The following is a 15,376-nucleotide window of genomic DNA, read 5'->3' on the forward strand; positions in this document are numbered from 1 at the left end:
TGACCATTTTTTTCTCCCACTGTCCACAGTGTTGCGGTGTCCAATATACTTCAGTAAATGTGCATGTAACCACGCAGACACATACTCCACATGTTCAGTCAGAGAATCCACAAATAAGACAGCTGATGCTTTGAACACATGGTGCTTTTATTGAAATAAAACAATAAATATATAGATAGATAAATAAATATTTCATCGGTGTGCCTGTAATTTGTTTCATGGACTGTTTCTTTATGAATGAGTCAATACCCACTGGTGTATTAATAACAGGTTGTACTGCAAGTGTGTAAATTATTCATGTCTCATACTGTACAGTGAGATTTAAAAGCTCCAAGATTGGGCTTGGTTGCTTCATATGACTTCCCCCACCCAAATAAATACCATATGCAACATGGAATCATATTTGGTAACGTTATGGGTCTTAGACAATGCAGATTTTCAGGAAAAAAAATAATCCTTGAACTACGGTGTCAAGTCCATTATCGTGCATTCATGGAAACCGACTGTCAGATCCTATCTGTCACCCCAGGCCTCCCAGCGATCCATGGCTCATGTCATCGCTGGGACTTATCGGCTCGGTGTGGAGAGGAGACTCGGTTTTGCCGTTTTTCCTCGATACGATTTGCAGCAGAGTGCAAAAATAAAAGAACAACACAAAAATGTACTTGATGGATTTTATTCATTTTTCTTGACTCTTTATTTCTTGTCTGAGGAGAAAGCTACGCAGGCTGTGTTCGTATTGATAAGTGCATGATAATATTGAAAATGACAGAATATTGCTGGCGTCCATATAAAAGACAGGAAAAGTAAAATATATATGGTGTACAGTCAGTTTTATTGATGCACAAGCCAGTAAATAATATGTATGTATATATATTTATATATATATTTTTTTTGATGACTAGCATTCAAGAAAAGAGTTCTTCACCACAGTATACCAGAAGTGCAATTGCCATTAGCTGCTTGGGACCATGAATGTTAAGCCACGCTGTCTCCCACTGTTGAGTCCATCTACAAACGCACAAAGTGAAGAAGCAGTCGATGGTGGAAGCTAAAGAAGTTTACGTAAAGATATGATGTCATAAAGATAATCTCCCGCCCATTACAATAAATATCTAAATGTACTAATTTTACAAAAACATAGTCTCAAACTCTAAAACCCTACCTAAGATACCTGGAGTAATCACCCGGGATATAAACAGCTTCACATGGACGTAGGCATATGACAACACTGATTAATGTAGTGCACAATCAGAATTAGTGGGCTCAGCTGTATACTTGTTCATAATTAGCCTGTGAAGTATATGACAGTTTGTTCAGTAAATTACAACAAAATGAAAAGCTAAATTGAAAACATGTATTTAAGAAAGAGGAAAAAAGAAAAGCTTACAGTTATCCATAAATAGTATTTAGAATTGAATTAAGATAGAAACAAAACAACATCAAGAAGAAACCTTTGGGTGTCCGGCCACAGGTAGAAAAGCTCAAAGGGCGCTTTCAGCTGTGATAGACCACTCACCAAGAGGAGATACTTGAAAAAAAAAAAATAGAGGAGCATAGCACTTCATCTCACCAACTCTTTGATATCTAAGGCCTCAGGTATTTCATAAAAATGCAGTATCCATTCCCCCGATCCCAGATTTTCATCTGCTTTGTTCACACTCCTGCCGGAGACGTGTCCTGCTGCCTAATGTTTGATGCATCTGTGTGTGCTCTGCTTGTAAAGTTTAGCAGTTGGACAGAGTGGAAGTGCCATGACAGTAGTGCACTATAAAACAGTCTGAACCTTCTTGGTAAGAAATTCCGCTGAGCTACTTTACAGTCGCCAATCGATGGAATGTTAAGTCTTCCGTTTTTCTGCACAAGAAGCCAAGAAGGATTTATCAAAGAAAATTTTTTGGTCCGTCTTCTCGAGCGCGTCGCTTAGTCTTGAGCTGAAACCTTTTTTTTTTTTTTTTTTTTTTAATCAGATTCTTCAAAACACAAGAACAAATAAAGCGTCTGTGTCTCAAGAATCAACACATTATCAGAACAACAACGTTGTAGGATGCATGAACATTGTACATTATCCCTGAAAGAACACCAGCATCATCACCACGGCGCCTCCCAATGCACGACTCCCAATCTCACCTCTCTGTGCTTTACGAGCATTTCTCAATCTGAGAAATGAAAAAAAAACAACAAAAATCGTTTACGAGGGAATAGTCTTTACTTTTTGTGGATGTCCTCATGCCGGATGATCTTGTAGGTAACCCAGTAGAAGATGTTGAAGATGAGGAAAGCCAAAGGGAAGGCGGCCCTGGAGATGGTGTCTATCCTCTTGGCTCTGTCCACAAACTTTTTCCTCAGGGCGTCTATGTCCTTTGAGACTGACGGTTGAGGGTTCGGAGCGGGAACTGCATTCTTGACCGCTGAGCCATCCTTCGTTGGCAAACATTGGTTCATGTTGTAGCCGGCGAAATTAAAGCGGCCTTCGCGCAAGTCGTCATCCTGAAAAGCATGTGGACATGTGGATGATATCTTTTTAATATACTGCAGCAGCTCAAATTACATGCCTGTCTCTCTTACGTCCAGAGGCGCTTGTTTCTGTAGCTCAATGATTTTACATGCACATTAATCATGAGATATTACAAACCCTTTCAAATTAATTAAAATTCAAAAGGATAGCCGAATGCACATTAATGAAAAAGCACTAGAGTGACTGCTTCAGGGGACGAATCTTAATTTCAAGCAAACAATAACAGTGCTACACTTCTTCAAAACTCCAATACCTTCATCTATCTATAGCCAATGCTACAAAGCTGAGAGGGGGCTGAGGGGCATGTAAGTGGTTTAGGAGTTATTGTGTACACCCAGCATTTACTTGATGTTTGCTCACTCTGGATCCCTATTCGAATGAACCTGACTCCACCCCCCTTTATTTAAACAAATCAATGAGTTTAAGGACACGGCCACCATGAAGTGACTCATTTGTTTGTGGATTACTGTTTTAAAGCTTTGTGTCTGGCACTTAAGCCCCCCCCCCCCGTATCTTAATTTTTAAAAACAGAACGGGACAGTTCACAATGCAAACTTCTGTGATTTGTTACGCTGTAATTAGGAAAACTTGAAAGTGGTGCTTGAGACCATGATTCTTTGGGAAAAAAGTGCACTGAGGCAATTAATTGAGCCAGAGTGTCATTTTCTCATCGACCTCTTTTTATGCCGAACAGAGTTCAACCTTGCTGGTCAATAGACATTTTTGGATTGGTGTTATGACCTCTTCTGTCATAAAGCCTTATTTATAATAGGGATAGAATTTAATGTAAATATTAAAATCCAGTAAATACTGCAGACCCTCTCAAATTTTCCATATTTTATTATATTTCGGACTCTTAAAATGCTCCTCATTCATTCTTTTTTCTCTCCTCACGCACTCTCCACAACAGTAAAAAGACGTTGGAGTGTAAATGTTGATAAAAGCTATATCTTCCTTGTACAAAAGCATCTAATCCCTGAATAATTTCTTGGTTAAAGCACTTTGGGCAGCAGTGAGTGGAGGGCACATTTTTTGGGTTTCTCCAAAGATTCATGTCCTGTCTCTAGCTGGTTTTTGAAGCCTCTCCTTGTTCTTTAGTTGCAAGCTTTATGCTGTCGAATTGTAAATTGTAAATCCTCTCTCGAAACTGAAATCGGTAGGCTGTCCTGTGCATTTTTGGTTGGGAATTGAATCTGTCTGACCACTCTGCCAATAAAAAAACCTGATTGATGGACTGCTACAGGATGGTTGTCCTCCAGAAATGAACACTGAATAATAATAGTGATAATAGCTTTCTTAGTTACCTACCTTGCAAAGGCCGTTTGTCCTACTCAGTTTAGCTGCACAGGAAGAGCTTTTAAATCTATAGGTAGTTCCAAACTACTTCCACCTTTGAATTATGTTGCCTGTAGTGATTTTGAGCTCTTGAAATAACTCTGAAGATTTCTTGTGTCCTTCCCCTGATCTGTACATTGACACAACCCTGTAATACAGGTCTACCATCAGTGCTCCTGACCTTATAGCTCCTGCACCAACATGATTTTATCGAATTTTAATTTAAATGTTAGTGTGCAAACCAGTATTTTGTGTAGATTAATGGGAAAACTGCCAGCTACTGTCAGTTTCCCACTGAAGAATATCACTGACATTCACAGAGGACCAACGTTCGAGCCGGTTCAGCACATTAAGATTCTCTTCACAAATGTAAATATTTACAGAGATATCTAATTCAGGGACTAAAGTGACTTGGCTGACTGATCAACACAGCAATCCCCAGAGCCACACTGCCAGTGTGCCCAAAAAGTTTGATATCCAAACAACGACCTTGTAAAGACTTTGAAAGCCTACCTTGTGATTCCTCCTTTGTCTTCGTCTTAGGCGGAGGAACTCTTTCTGTTGCCTGGAGACAAAATTAACCCCGGCATATTCTAGCAGTGCAGAAAATACAAAGAGTAGACACACAGCCATCCAGATATCAATGGCTTTCACGTAAGAGACCTGAGGGAGAAAACAGATTTTCTTTGTTAGATCCTTCAAGGTGACTGCATCAGTTAACAGTTCCAACATGGCATGAATTTATTATTTGACTTGAAATATCATCTGTTAGCAAACCCTTGTTCGCAGAATTTGATTCTAGAAGAATTTTTTGATCTGCTGTATTACTGCTCTTATTCTACACATGTCTTCAGTTAACTGGAACATCTCAATGACTGTAATTATAGATATTCTTCACTATCAGAGCTGCCGGCTGTGTCAGTGATAACGTGGCATTAAAGACTGGGAAATAATTGTGGCTTTAATTACAAATTGAAAAACAACTGTTGTATTATTTTGAACCTTTAGCACTGAATTTAATTATTTTTTTTTTTAAAGGTTGGGATGAAGTTGAAAGCCTTTCCTCTCATCACTGTGACCTTGTCTCCTCGTGACAGGTGATTAGCATGTGGAGAAAACAAGTCAGCTATTTGAGGGCACTTAAGGCATAATGTGTAATTGTTTTCATGAGGCAACGCACTCAAAGGCTTCTCTTGAAATATTTATGAGTGTACATGTCTTTCACGTCTTTCATGACTGGGCTGAGCCTTTGGTACTTGTGAGACTGATTGATCGTTGAGATCTGACTTGATGTGCCTGCAGTTCTCTGCACATTGAGTGCAAGGCTGCTTTCCATAACTGACAATAAGCTGCTAAAGACTAACACTGCTGTTTGAAATGTATATACACTTAAGATGAGAGCACTTTGATAGAAAAGCCAAATTCTGTGTGCTTGTATAGAAAACATCAGGTTAAAGAAGCAGCGCTGTTCTGCTTTCATTATGTCCAAAACACAGTTTTTCCTATCTTCTGATGAATTACAGATATCTGAATCCGATTAACCGCTCTCTTGTGGCTGTAGTTCGAACAGTCAGCAAAGTAGCATTCACTGAATTACTTTTATGTTCTGTTTAGGGTGATTCCATGTTGTTTTTTAATTATACATTGGTTCTTTATCTGAAATGTTGCTCCCAGAGTTTTGCATTAAAGAAGCAACACACATTTTCCTTTTCTTGGACTGCCTGAAGAAAAACAGCAGGATCTAATTGATCCATTGGTTACCCTTCCTTTGAAGTACAGATGAGACTTCATATACCTATAGCAACATATTACAGAGCTTTTAGAGTTCCCATACAACAGCAAGCACAGCGATGTTTGCCTTTGAAAATGCACATATTTCCTGTTTAAGAGAAGTGTGTAAAAGGGGAGGCTGACACCCTCGCAAAAACACAACACTGTTGTGGTTGGTTTGCTCTTGTGCCCTGATCAGACACTGCCCACCATTCTGCAGGTTTCATTGGATGCATTGGATAAAAATAAACGATGAAAGTATAACTATTAAAGATGTTCCATCCAGTCAGTGGGTGGGTTTGCATACCAGAAGTGTTTGGATACAACTTATCAAATTTTAGAAGCAGACAAGTGTAAAAATCGAAGATGGATCTTTTGTAGCAGCATCTCTTTGACAAACCATATTTCAGCTGTGAATTTCTTCTAGTTTTCACATGCCTCTGATACTTGCAGTGGTTTGACTATAACCTAAAACACTACAACATAGCCTGAGTGAAAGCAACTAGTTATAGCCACAAGGTGTGGCTATAACGCATGATAATCACTTCCACTTAAACCGTTGCAATAGTTACTGGCCTGCGTTCATGACAGCCTCCTTTGCAGTGAGGGGCTTTGGATGCAGAGCTTAAGCACAGCAGAGAGGGAGAGGCCTGCAAGCTGTGTTCATTCAAATTTTTAAGCCAAATCCAATCTGCTTCTGACGGTTTCCAAATCTTGCTTTATTCTTTGCACTTATTTTATAAGATTCTATCATGTGACCCAGATAGTTTCCCCACCAGCTTCTGCTTTAACTCTTATCAACTGGGTTTCCAGTTCCACTGGGAAGCTAATCTGAAGCAATCTTTGAAAAGAAGCAAAAAGAAAAAATGCAAGTCAGACGGATATTCCAATAACTCGTTTATTAATACGTAAATAAACTAGGCTGTATTGTGTTGCCAGATGGTGGTGGTGTAGGCTATGTTCCATGTGGTTGTAATTCAGTGGAAGACGTAGCTGTCCTAACATCAAGCTGTTGTTCAGGAATCAGTTTCATTCTTGGAAACATTATAAGATATCTGGGAACACGCCAGTTGTTTACATGAGCTTACTTTGTGCTGGCCCAGACCAGAAACAGCTGCTGAGTCATGTCATTTAAATTTTTGCCAAGTTGGTTCAACAAAGTGTCTCTATGCCCCCTTAATATGCATCAAATCTTATTCAAAACAACATTCAAGTGAATGCATAAACTTTTTTGTGCATCAGTAAGTGTATTTTTACGGGTATTTAACCCTATGAAAAAGTCATACCCTACGCTTCGATGCTGAAATAGAAAAAACGAGATTTACCTTTGGAAGAGAAGCTCTGGAGCCGGAGCTTTGGGTGGTCATAGTAAGCACAGTGGTGATGCCCAGCGCCACTCTGGCAGGAGCAGCGTCCATATTGATCCAAAAAGACACCCATGAGAGAATTACAATGAGGAGCGAGGGAATGTACATCTGGATTAGGTAGTAGCCCATCTGGCGCTCCAGGTGGAATTTGACTTCGATACAGGTGAATTTACCTGTTTAACAGGAAGAGACAGCAACAAAAGCAAATCAGCCATCAGTATGAGAGAGAATATGGCGAACGGCTTTTAGCTAAATAGAATTGGTGTCTTCTGACCAGTGTTGTAGTGTTTTGTGCAGTAGCCCAGCTCCTTCTCATCCCTCATAATGAACTGAGGCAGGGTGAGTCCCTCGGACACCTGTACTGCACCATTCTCCAGCCACTCAAAGACCAAGTCATTCATGGTGTAGCCAACTGAAGGTGGAACAGAATAGATGGCTTTAGATATGGAGCAGATTTTCACTTTAGAAAGTGCAGCGACACATCTGAGAAAATCCGTGCTTACAACTTTCCAGTTGCATCGTACAAGTTTGAACATCCATCGGGAAGTTCTTCAGATCCATTGGACATGATAGAATAAGGGTCAACCTGCGATGTGAAACAAAGCCAGAAAGTAGAACAAAGTGAATGGGTGACACCCGTGGGCGTATTATTGGATTTGGACTCATTTATCAAACTATGAATTCAGCGGCTTGACACGTGAATTGAAAATAATTTGCTTGAAAAGTTCAATTACATTCTGAACATTTTTTGTAATCTCTGCACGCGGCGCCCTTTTCTCTCCGGCATGATATGGTCCGACGTATCATGTAGGATTCCCTTCAGCAGGTTCCTATCACACTTTCATTACTTCAACTTATTGTCTCAGTGATGTATTCTGGTCCACAGTCTGCCCACTCTGTCATTTCTCCCCATGAATGGAGAGTGCGGTAACCACCTTTCATCTCTCCCGTTCACCCACTCTACCTCCACACCTGCGCACCTCTCGACCCTGACTGCTCTCTAAATGGACTCAAAATTGATCCGCAATGTATCGCATCATTGCAGAGAAAATTGAATGCTGTGTGCAACAGGAGTTGTATTGCAATGAAAGACAGCCCATTTTCAAATCTTGTACCTGGACTTTGCTTAAATCTAAGGCTGATAGACCTTCTAAATGTCATCCATCCTGAGTGGGTTGCATGCGTATGCAATGTTTTTATGTTGTCAAAACAAGTCCGCGCACGGAGAATAGCATGACAAAGGATGAGCACTTCTTTCTCCGCTTTTAGATTCAATCTTTGGTTTGGATTCTCAACCAAATGCCCCTGAGATTAGCTCGTCCCTCTTTCAAACGGTGTTCCTTTATTTAAGAAAAAAAAGAAAAAAAAGCTGTATTACATTTTGGAATCCACTGATGTTCAGTATATTTTACTGGTTCAAAGGAGTGATCATAATAGATAAAATCATTTTGAAACTGCATGCTCTGGATTGACAGTCTTTGATGTTTGAGAGGATTTATAGGAACTGCAATGAGATGTAGATCTCCTGGAGTAATCTATGCATCATAGCTTTTCTTATCCACTGAGGTATCTTTTTCTACTTCCTTAGCTGTACTACAATACCTAATGCTCTAAGCTGTAGTTGCAGCTGTTTTTTCAATTTATCACTTTTCCTTGACCATTCTGAATGAAATGCTCAGAAACTCAGGGTAATGTCTTAAAATGCCAGTTTACCTCCCACCTTCTATCAAGTAATCGATCATCAAAGCACTTTCAGATTACTTATACGCAGTTCATAAACCATCATCTGACTGATACTGCTTCTGTACTGATATAATTCTGGATTTCATCATGCCCAGTGCGTCACCTGATACTGTAGAGAACAGTCCCATCCTTGAAGATGCGCAGCAGCTTGTTGTCTGTGGTGACGTCATGAAAGTTGGCTCCCTTTTCATTGGCAAAGAAGAGGTCAGGCTTCCATATGGAGTCCAGCATGGACGGGTCCAGGTCGAGGGAGGAGTCCGGGTATTTACTGTACGCCAGCCGAGGGTCATTCCACTTCTGCCGCAGGAAGATGTTCACTCTATAATCCTGCAGAGACCACAAGCAGCTTTGCATATTTTGTCGCTCAGTGATTTAGGTTGAGAGAAAGTATACTGATGACGGGGCATCAGTCACACATGTCAGTTCTTCAATATTACATGACCCTCTTTTTCATGAGATCTAAATGTACTTAATTATTCAATTTCATAGAAATTCGCCTTTCAAAAATAAGATTGAATAAAGCAATCATTACCAAAATTCTGATACAGTTGATGTACTTTATTTTCCAGTTTAGAGCACAAGCTCCACAATGTTTTAGAGGGAAATGTTCTAACTACAGAGAAATGCATTTTTATCTTTGACACCGCAGTATACGCAGTAGAAAGAACTGTGTTGATTAAAATGATGTTTGTACACATTAAATGTAACACATACTATATAAAACGTATTCATGCATAAAGCTCCAACTTTTGATTAACTAAATATTTCAGTATTTCTTGTGGTGATGACAAAAAAAATTTTTTTCAAACAACAAATTTTCAAATATAGTCCTGCAACAAAGCAAAACAGGACAAATAACAAAATGTGTGATGAAAGGAAATGATTTCATAAAGTAATGTAGCAAAGCTATGATCTAGGCATCTATGGTGCCTTGATTATCATCCATATGTTTGCATGTTTCTATATTGTTCCATAGCCTGCATTTGCAAAACTGACCTTTAAACAATTCTCCTGTTAATCAGAATTTTGCAAGAGCCTTAAAAGAAGGTAAATAAATGATGGATTAATCAGACATGGAGCCTGATGAGGGAGACTCTGACACTAAAGTTAGCAGTATAAACTGAGTGTCACAAAGCTCAGTTGCTCAGAGTAATTGATATGTCATGATGATGAGAAGCCTTTATGTTGTTTGACATTTCATCAGTATATTGGCGGTTCCAAGTATTTTCATGCTTGTCTTAAAACTGGATAATTCACTGGCAGCACGTTTTCCAGCTCCTGTGCAAATGAACATTTTCCATTCATAATCTAAGTAGTTATTATTACTCATTATGCTTTCTTTGATCCTGATTTGTTTCTATCCAGCCTCTGAGGTTTTGTGTTTTCTCCAGTGCGGCAGGCAAATGCCTTCACACATCACATATTGCGCATCAGCTTGTTTGAAAGGCCCTCATCGTCACTTAATGGCTTCACTCAAACTTGATGAATCTTTAACCGGAGGAAACATGTGTACAAAGGGCATCGTGGGGGTAAAAAACAATACCTGATTGGATAGCCCGCCAATAGACTCCTTGAATGTTTCAAAAAATAGCATGGATTAATGTAGAAGGAAAAAGGGCTGGGTAAAAACACGGTGATTTAGTTTTAACTCCAGAGAAAAGGGTCACGGCTTTAAAAGACGTCCAAGGACAACACTCCACTCACCATTGTTGTTTCTGCTATAGAACCAAAGCTGTTGATAAATATGTTGCAGGTAACATTAACTGGTGGACCTGCGGGTTGAGGGATAGATAACACATTGACACATCGTACAGGGCAAAGATCAAACAAAATGCCAAAGGGACTCACCATAGTTGTCTCTGTGACAGAGCCGAAACTGTTGATAAATATATTGCATGTAACGTTTACAGTGGGACCTGTGGAATGGAATGAAAATGACATGATAGGAAAAAGCTATAAACCATATGCATAAACCAAGGACGACGGGGTTGGAAGAGAAGGGAGGCGTTTTATCGGGAAATTTGGGGGTGCTGTTTTACAAGCTGCTGCTCTCCTGTGTATTCAAACATGCATCGATACAACAAGCACCATGCATTTTATTCATGGTGAAAGGTTCCATGTAAAATCATATTTGCGAAAATTTTGCTCAATGTTTCAAAAAATCAAACTTGACTTTATGATCGGTTATGAGTGTCAGCTTGGCATAATCATGTAATGATGTCTTGTCTCGTGTTAACTCCGCATGCACAGGATACATGCACGCACGCAATCAACGGCATGCAAACACACAAATATTGTGTAAGCTGAATATGCAATTATTTAATCAGCATAAATCACAAGAAAAATGAAAAGGCAACTGTTATGATGATTGAGTCATCATTTCAATCCCTTGTTTCAGCCTTTGAGATGTGACTATATTAATCATCATTTTATGATATGAAACAAAAAAGCTTAGCTTTTGTGTGTTGGTTGGAAAAAAAACCTAATGTTCCAATTCAATTTGAGCTTACGATAAAGGCATTTTATTTTACAGTTTTTGCTAATTTGGGAGCAAACAATCAATTACTAATCATTTAAGAAAGCAATTACACATCATTTGACAGTGAAATACCATGTTGGAGCTATATTGTGTCAAATCGGGGCATTTTCTCTCCAACACAATGAATAAAAGGTACCCAACGTGCTCTAATGAGTGTTATCTTTCCTCCACAGACATAAATCTCTTTGCGAGGCTTACATGCTGTTCATAGCCGCTGCAAATCTTTCTTTTCTCTTGCTGAGGAGGGAAGTTTTGAGCCCTTCCCCGGTGTTTTCCGAATCAATACTGAATGCTCCTTGGTATTAATATTTGCCTATGTTTGTCAGGTTGCTACATATAACTGCAAAAGCAGAAAAATAAGGCAGTACTTCCTCACAACAAACTCAGCAAGGAAATCTAGGTCAGCCTTCAAAAAACTAGTTCAACGCTCTTCAAAGTATGACTAGCAGGTTCCCAACGAACCCCATCTGTTTACACGGCAGTAGCTTCGTGCAGAAGTGTTTGTTTTCCTGCCTCTGAGATGGGACGATGTGTGTGTTCAAGACAGAGTGTGCACTACTCTACCTGTAAATGGCTGAGAACAACACACTCCCTCCTCTGAACGTGACTTCTTCTCTTTTCAAGTCAACCTCTGCAATTCTAACATTTTCGCCGTCTCCCAAATGGAGAGTAAAGACCTCCCAAGTACTTGTGTTTCTAAATCTTTGTGTGTTGCTCTCTGGCTGCTTTACCAGCATCCCCAAACCTCATCCAATCCCATCCCAACTGGCCAAGCCTGGAATGGACCTGATCCCCAGCGAAGCAGCCTGTTCTCACTCAATGCCGTTCCAGTAACAGATGCTGTGTCTGTCGTCAGCATCACAGTAAGTCAGATGCCTGGAGCCTTACCACTGGGGCACTATCCATCATTTTGCCTGTCATGGTGGCACCTCTGTCTGATGGGAAAACCAATCTTTTGTTTGTTGTTTTGACATTCACAGGCTCCACCTTTCTCTTGTTGTTGTCATGTTGTGCTATTAATTGATAAAGATGGGGATTCCATTTGAAGCTATTTCAAGAAATGAAACCTAACAGGCAATGTTATGATGGGTAGTTGATTTTAATGCAAGCCAACCCATTACCGGTAATGTTATCTGTCAGTTATTGTTCTCATCAAAGGTTTGCAGCACAACGTTTTGGCAGCAGATAACACACAGTTATTGATTAAATTAATCTTATATTTACAAGTACAGTGACAGCTCTGTGGCTAATTATGGCAATTGGGGAGTTAAGTGTGTGCAGTTTACAAAGAGAGTAAGATTGTGTTGCACAAACCTTTAAAATTCGGCCTTATTCGCGCATCATACCCGGACGTGCGACCCATGAGTGAGTCCAGAAAGTCTGATGGAGACATGTTGGAGGATCTCGAATCGTGTTCCTTGGCATCCACAACTCTGGAACGTAAACACGGCAATAAAAACCACTTGATCAGAAAGAAGACACGGCTTAGAAAACAGGAGGTAAACCTTATCTGTCGCCTAGCAGCGGCCTGAGAGTGATGGGCGCGCAGAGGGAAAACACAAAAATGTGTTAATGCGCACACACGTAGGCTATTAGATGTGATTTGACATTGTGGGTATCGGCTTCCAGAGAAGATTAATCTGCTCACAATGCAAGATTCCAACACGGATACCACAGCATGCTGTTGTTCTAACGGTGGCACAAGAGGAATATTGTAATGGCACAGAAGACAATAGAAAATGAAACCATTGCGTGCGTAAATATCAACACTGGGGCGTCGTGGTAAAGACGAAAACTGATAGTTATTTCTTGGATATTTCAGAGACTGAATTTTACTCACAAAGCACTGAAAACTAAAATCATAATCAACAAATTGTGGTTAAAGAATCACCAGCTTTGATCATTTCTAATCACAGCAATTAGAAACTTTGGATTTTTTAAAATATTGTTTCTTTAAGGAAACCACCAAATATCTGAATCACTTATCTCTTTTCTCAAACTTTAGAGGAGGAAAAAAAAAGGTGTTTCCAGTCCATGCTATGTTTGGTAAATAAAGTGGCTTACCTGAAGTTGTCCGTCTCCATGAAATATGCAAATAAAGCTGCCAGAACCTTAATGAGGGAGTGATTCATTCCTGGTGGTTTCCCCATGTGCTCACTTTTCTATTTCTTCCATATGTTTACGTCAGTCAAACACATAATCCAAACAGGGATGCTGTTTTCTTCCTGACCAAGTTGTTGACGTCTGGGCTGTCTTTTGTCACACAAAAATACGGGAGACATTCCTCAACGCAGCCACAGATCATGGTTTAGTTTTCACGAAACTCTGACTCCCAAAAACGGATCGCTCGAAGCGGAGGTGTGAAGAAACATGAGTCCTGTGGTCAGACGACGAGAAGATGTAACTCCAAGACGCATCAGCTGGCGGCTCCTCCTTGGCTGAGATCAAAAAGCTCGATGTGTTAAGACCACACCGCTGCCCTTTTGCTGTTTCTAGTGAAGTGAAACCGTTTTCAGGTGGGGGACTGTCAAGGAGTGGGAGAGGAACGCCTTTTCTCAGTTCAGCACTTGGACAGCTCCAGATTCCTTTACGCGCAAGCGCAAGGCTTTTAAAAAGTGGTGGACGTGAGTTGGGTTTTAATAAGTCCAATAAACGGGGAAGATAATCAACGGTAAAGCATTCAAACATTATCTCCTGTGTGTGTTACATGATCACAGGTGTTGTCAGTTTTAAGTGAGAGATTTGTCTCACGAGATCGCCTTCACAGGGAAACTCCCAAAGCGCGCAGCTGCGCATCAGGATTAACCAGCTTCTGGAATTTTTCCAGTTCTCAAGGTGTAACTGAGAACAAGATTTTACACTAAATGTGCTGACATCCTCGTAGAAAATGTGACTATACCTGCAATCATAATATTTTAGGGATGCTCTTAGCGAGAGTCCTGATTTGTTATAAGATAGACAGCGTTAGTCACTAACACAACCGACTGTATTTTGAAGCAACATGCTTTTTTTCCCCCACATTCGTGTCTATTCAAAGCAGCCTACATCCTTGCAAATATGAAAAGTGTACACAAAGGACGCACCAGCGAGAAGCCGCTGGGAGAGTATTTGGTACCCCGGTTGCCCTGGAAACAGATTTTCCGAAGCACATCACTGGAAATGCTGAAAGGTTGGCCTCCCAGAGCGAGACCGAAGAGAGCCGACTGACAGACACAGGCGGCAAGAAATATATTACAGGGTGGCAGCAGCCTCAGGGAGGAGGAACTGAGGTATAGTAGGCCACCACGCCGATTTACCCTTTTTTTTTTTTTTTTTTACCTCAGCGTATATGTTTATAAGCTCATGGTATTGATACAGAGGTTTAATAGGGAGCTGACAGTTTTATGTGAGTGGGTTTAGGGTCTTTGTGGACCACAGGCATGAATGACTCATTCCACGTAAACACACAGGCATGTGCTGTGGAGGAAGATGCTAAAGTTAGAGAGAAAAAGAAAAATTCATTCACATCCAGCCAACACGTAGCTAGCCAACACGGGCATTGAGTAGTGAAATCACTCTCGGCACATCACATACCTCAGTGCCGTGATACCCACGGGGTCATGTTACATTTCAGTCTGATACGTGGTTACTGACTAGTTAACAGATCACCCCGGTCTGTGACAGCTGGAGGTGGATGACTCCACCTTCTTTTAATGCCTTGGACCAAATTACAAGAGTCAGTTTGTACAGTTATGCTTTGAAATGTGTGACACACGCTCGTCTGGGAATTTAACATCAGTGTTTCAACAAGAGCTTTGTGCATGATTTATTCTTCAGCACGTTTTCCAGTATAAATACTTAATGACACTGTTAATTATTGATCAAATGCGTTGCTTTTAAATAACAAACAAACTTGGTCTTGCAAATGTTTTGAGGAGCAGTTATTTCAAGTGGATGGTTCTTATGTCACAGAGACCAAAATAACATCCATAAAACCAGATATCTTCTTTAATGAAGCTATTTCTAACTGATGAAGAGCCAGAAGTTTTTTTTTTTGTTGCACTCAGGTCCTTTATTTCTCATCTCTGAGACAGCTGCAGTTGGCATGTCTGTGTAATGACAACC

The 15,376-nt window shown here is 40.2% G+C and overlaps 1 protein-coding gene across 4 annotated transcripts; it reads right to left on the minus strand.

Annotated features, from left to right (window-relative positions):
- Window positions 1-132: 132 nt before the first annotated feature.
- Window positions 133-14,275, minus strand: glra2 (glycine receptor, alpha 2). 4 transcript variants are annotated; one of them, XM_075479533.1, is made up of 9 exons: window positions 13,337-14,275; window positions 12,587-12,705; window positions 10,438-10,649; window positions 8,837-9,060; window positions 7,494-7,576; window positions 7,265-7,402; window positions 6,949-7,163; window positions 4,367-4,516; window positions 133-2,490 (listed from the first exon to the last, which is right to left on the minus strand). In XM_075479533.1, exons 1-9 carry the CDS (start codon window positions 13,420-13,422, stop codon window positions 2,209-2,211), a joined length of 1,509 nt encoding a protein of 502 aa, XP_075335648.1. In that variant the 5' UTR covers window positions 13,423-14,275; the 3' UTR covers window positions 133-2,208. The 4 variants fall into 4 exon arrangements, with proteins under 4 accessions (XP_075335648.1, XP_075335650.1, XP_075335649.1 ...); XM_075479535.1 differs by having other exon boundaries at window positions 10,582-10,649; window positions 13,337-14,272; XM_075479534.1 differs by having other exon boundaries at window positions 10,438-10,505; window positions 13,337-14,270.
- Between the last annotated feature and the right edge of the window lie 1,101 nt (window positions 14,276-15,376).

This window comes from Odontesthes bonariensis, chromosome 12 (assembly GCF_027942865.1).
Source record: "Odontesthes bonariensis isolate fOdoBon6 chromosome 12, fOdoBon6.hap1, whole genome shotgun sequence".
NCBI classification, from domain to species: domain Eukaryota; kingdom Metazoa; phylum Chordata; class Actinopteri; order Atheriniformes; family Atherinopsidae; genus Odontesthes; species Odontesthes bonariensis.

Coding starts and splice junctions, on each gene's coding strand:
- glra2 (XM_075479533.1), bottom strand. CDS start 13,422: ATGGGGAAACCACCAGGAATGAATCACTCCCTCATTAAGGTTCTGGCA. Junction 10,650..12,586: donor AATAAGGCCGAATTTTAAAG/GTTTGTGCAACA, acceptor TCCATTCCACAG/GTCCCACTGTAAACGTTACA. Junction 9,061..10,437: donor CTATAGCAGAAACAACAATG/GTGAGTGGAGTG, acceptor TGGTCTCTGCAG/GATTATAGAGTGAACATCTT.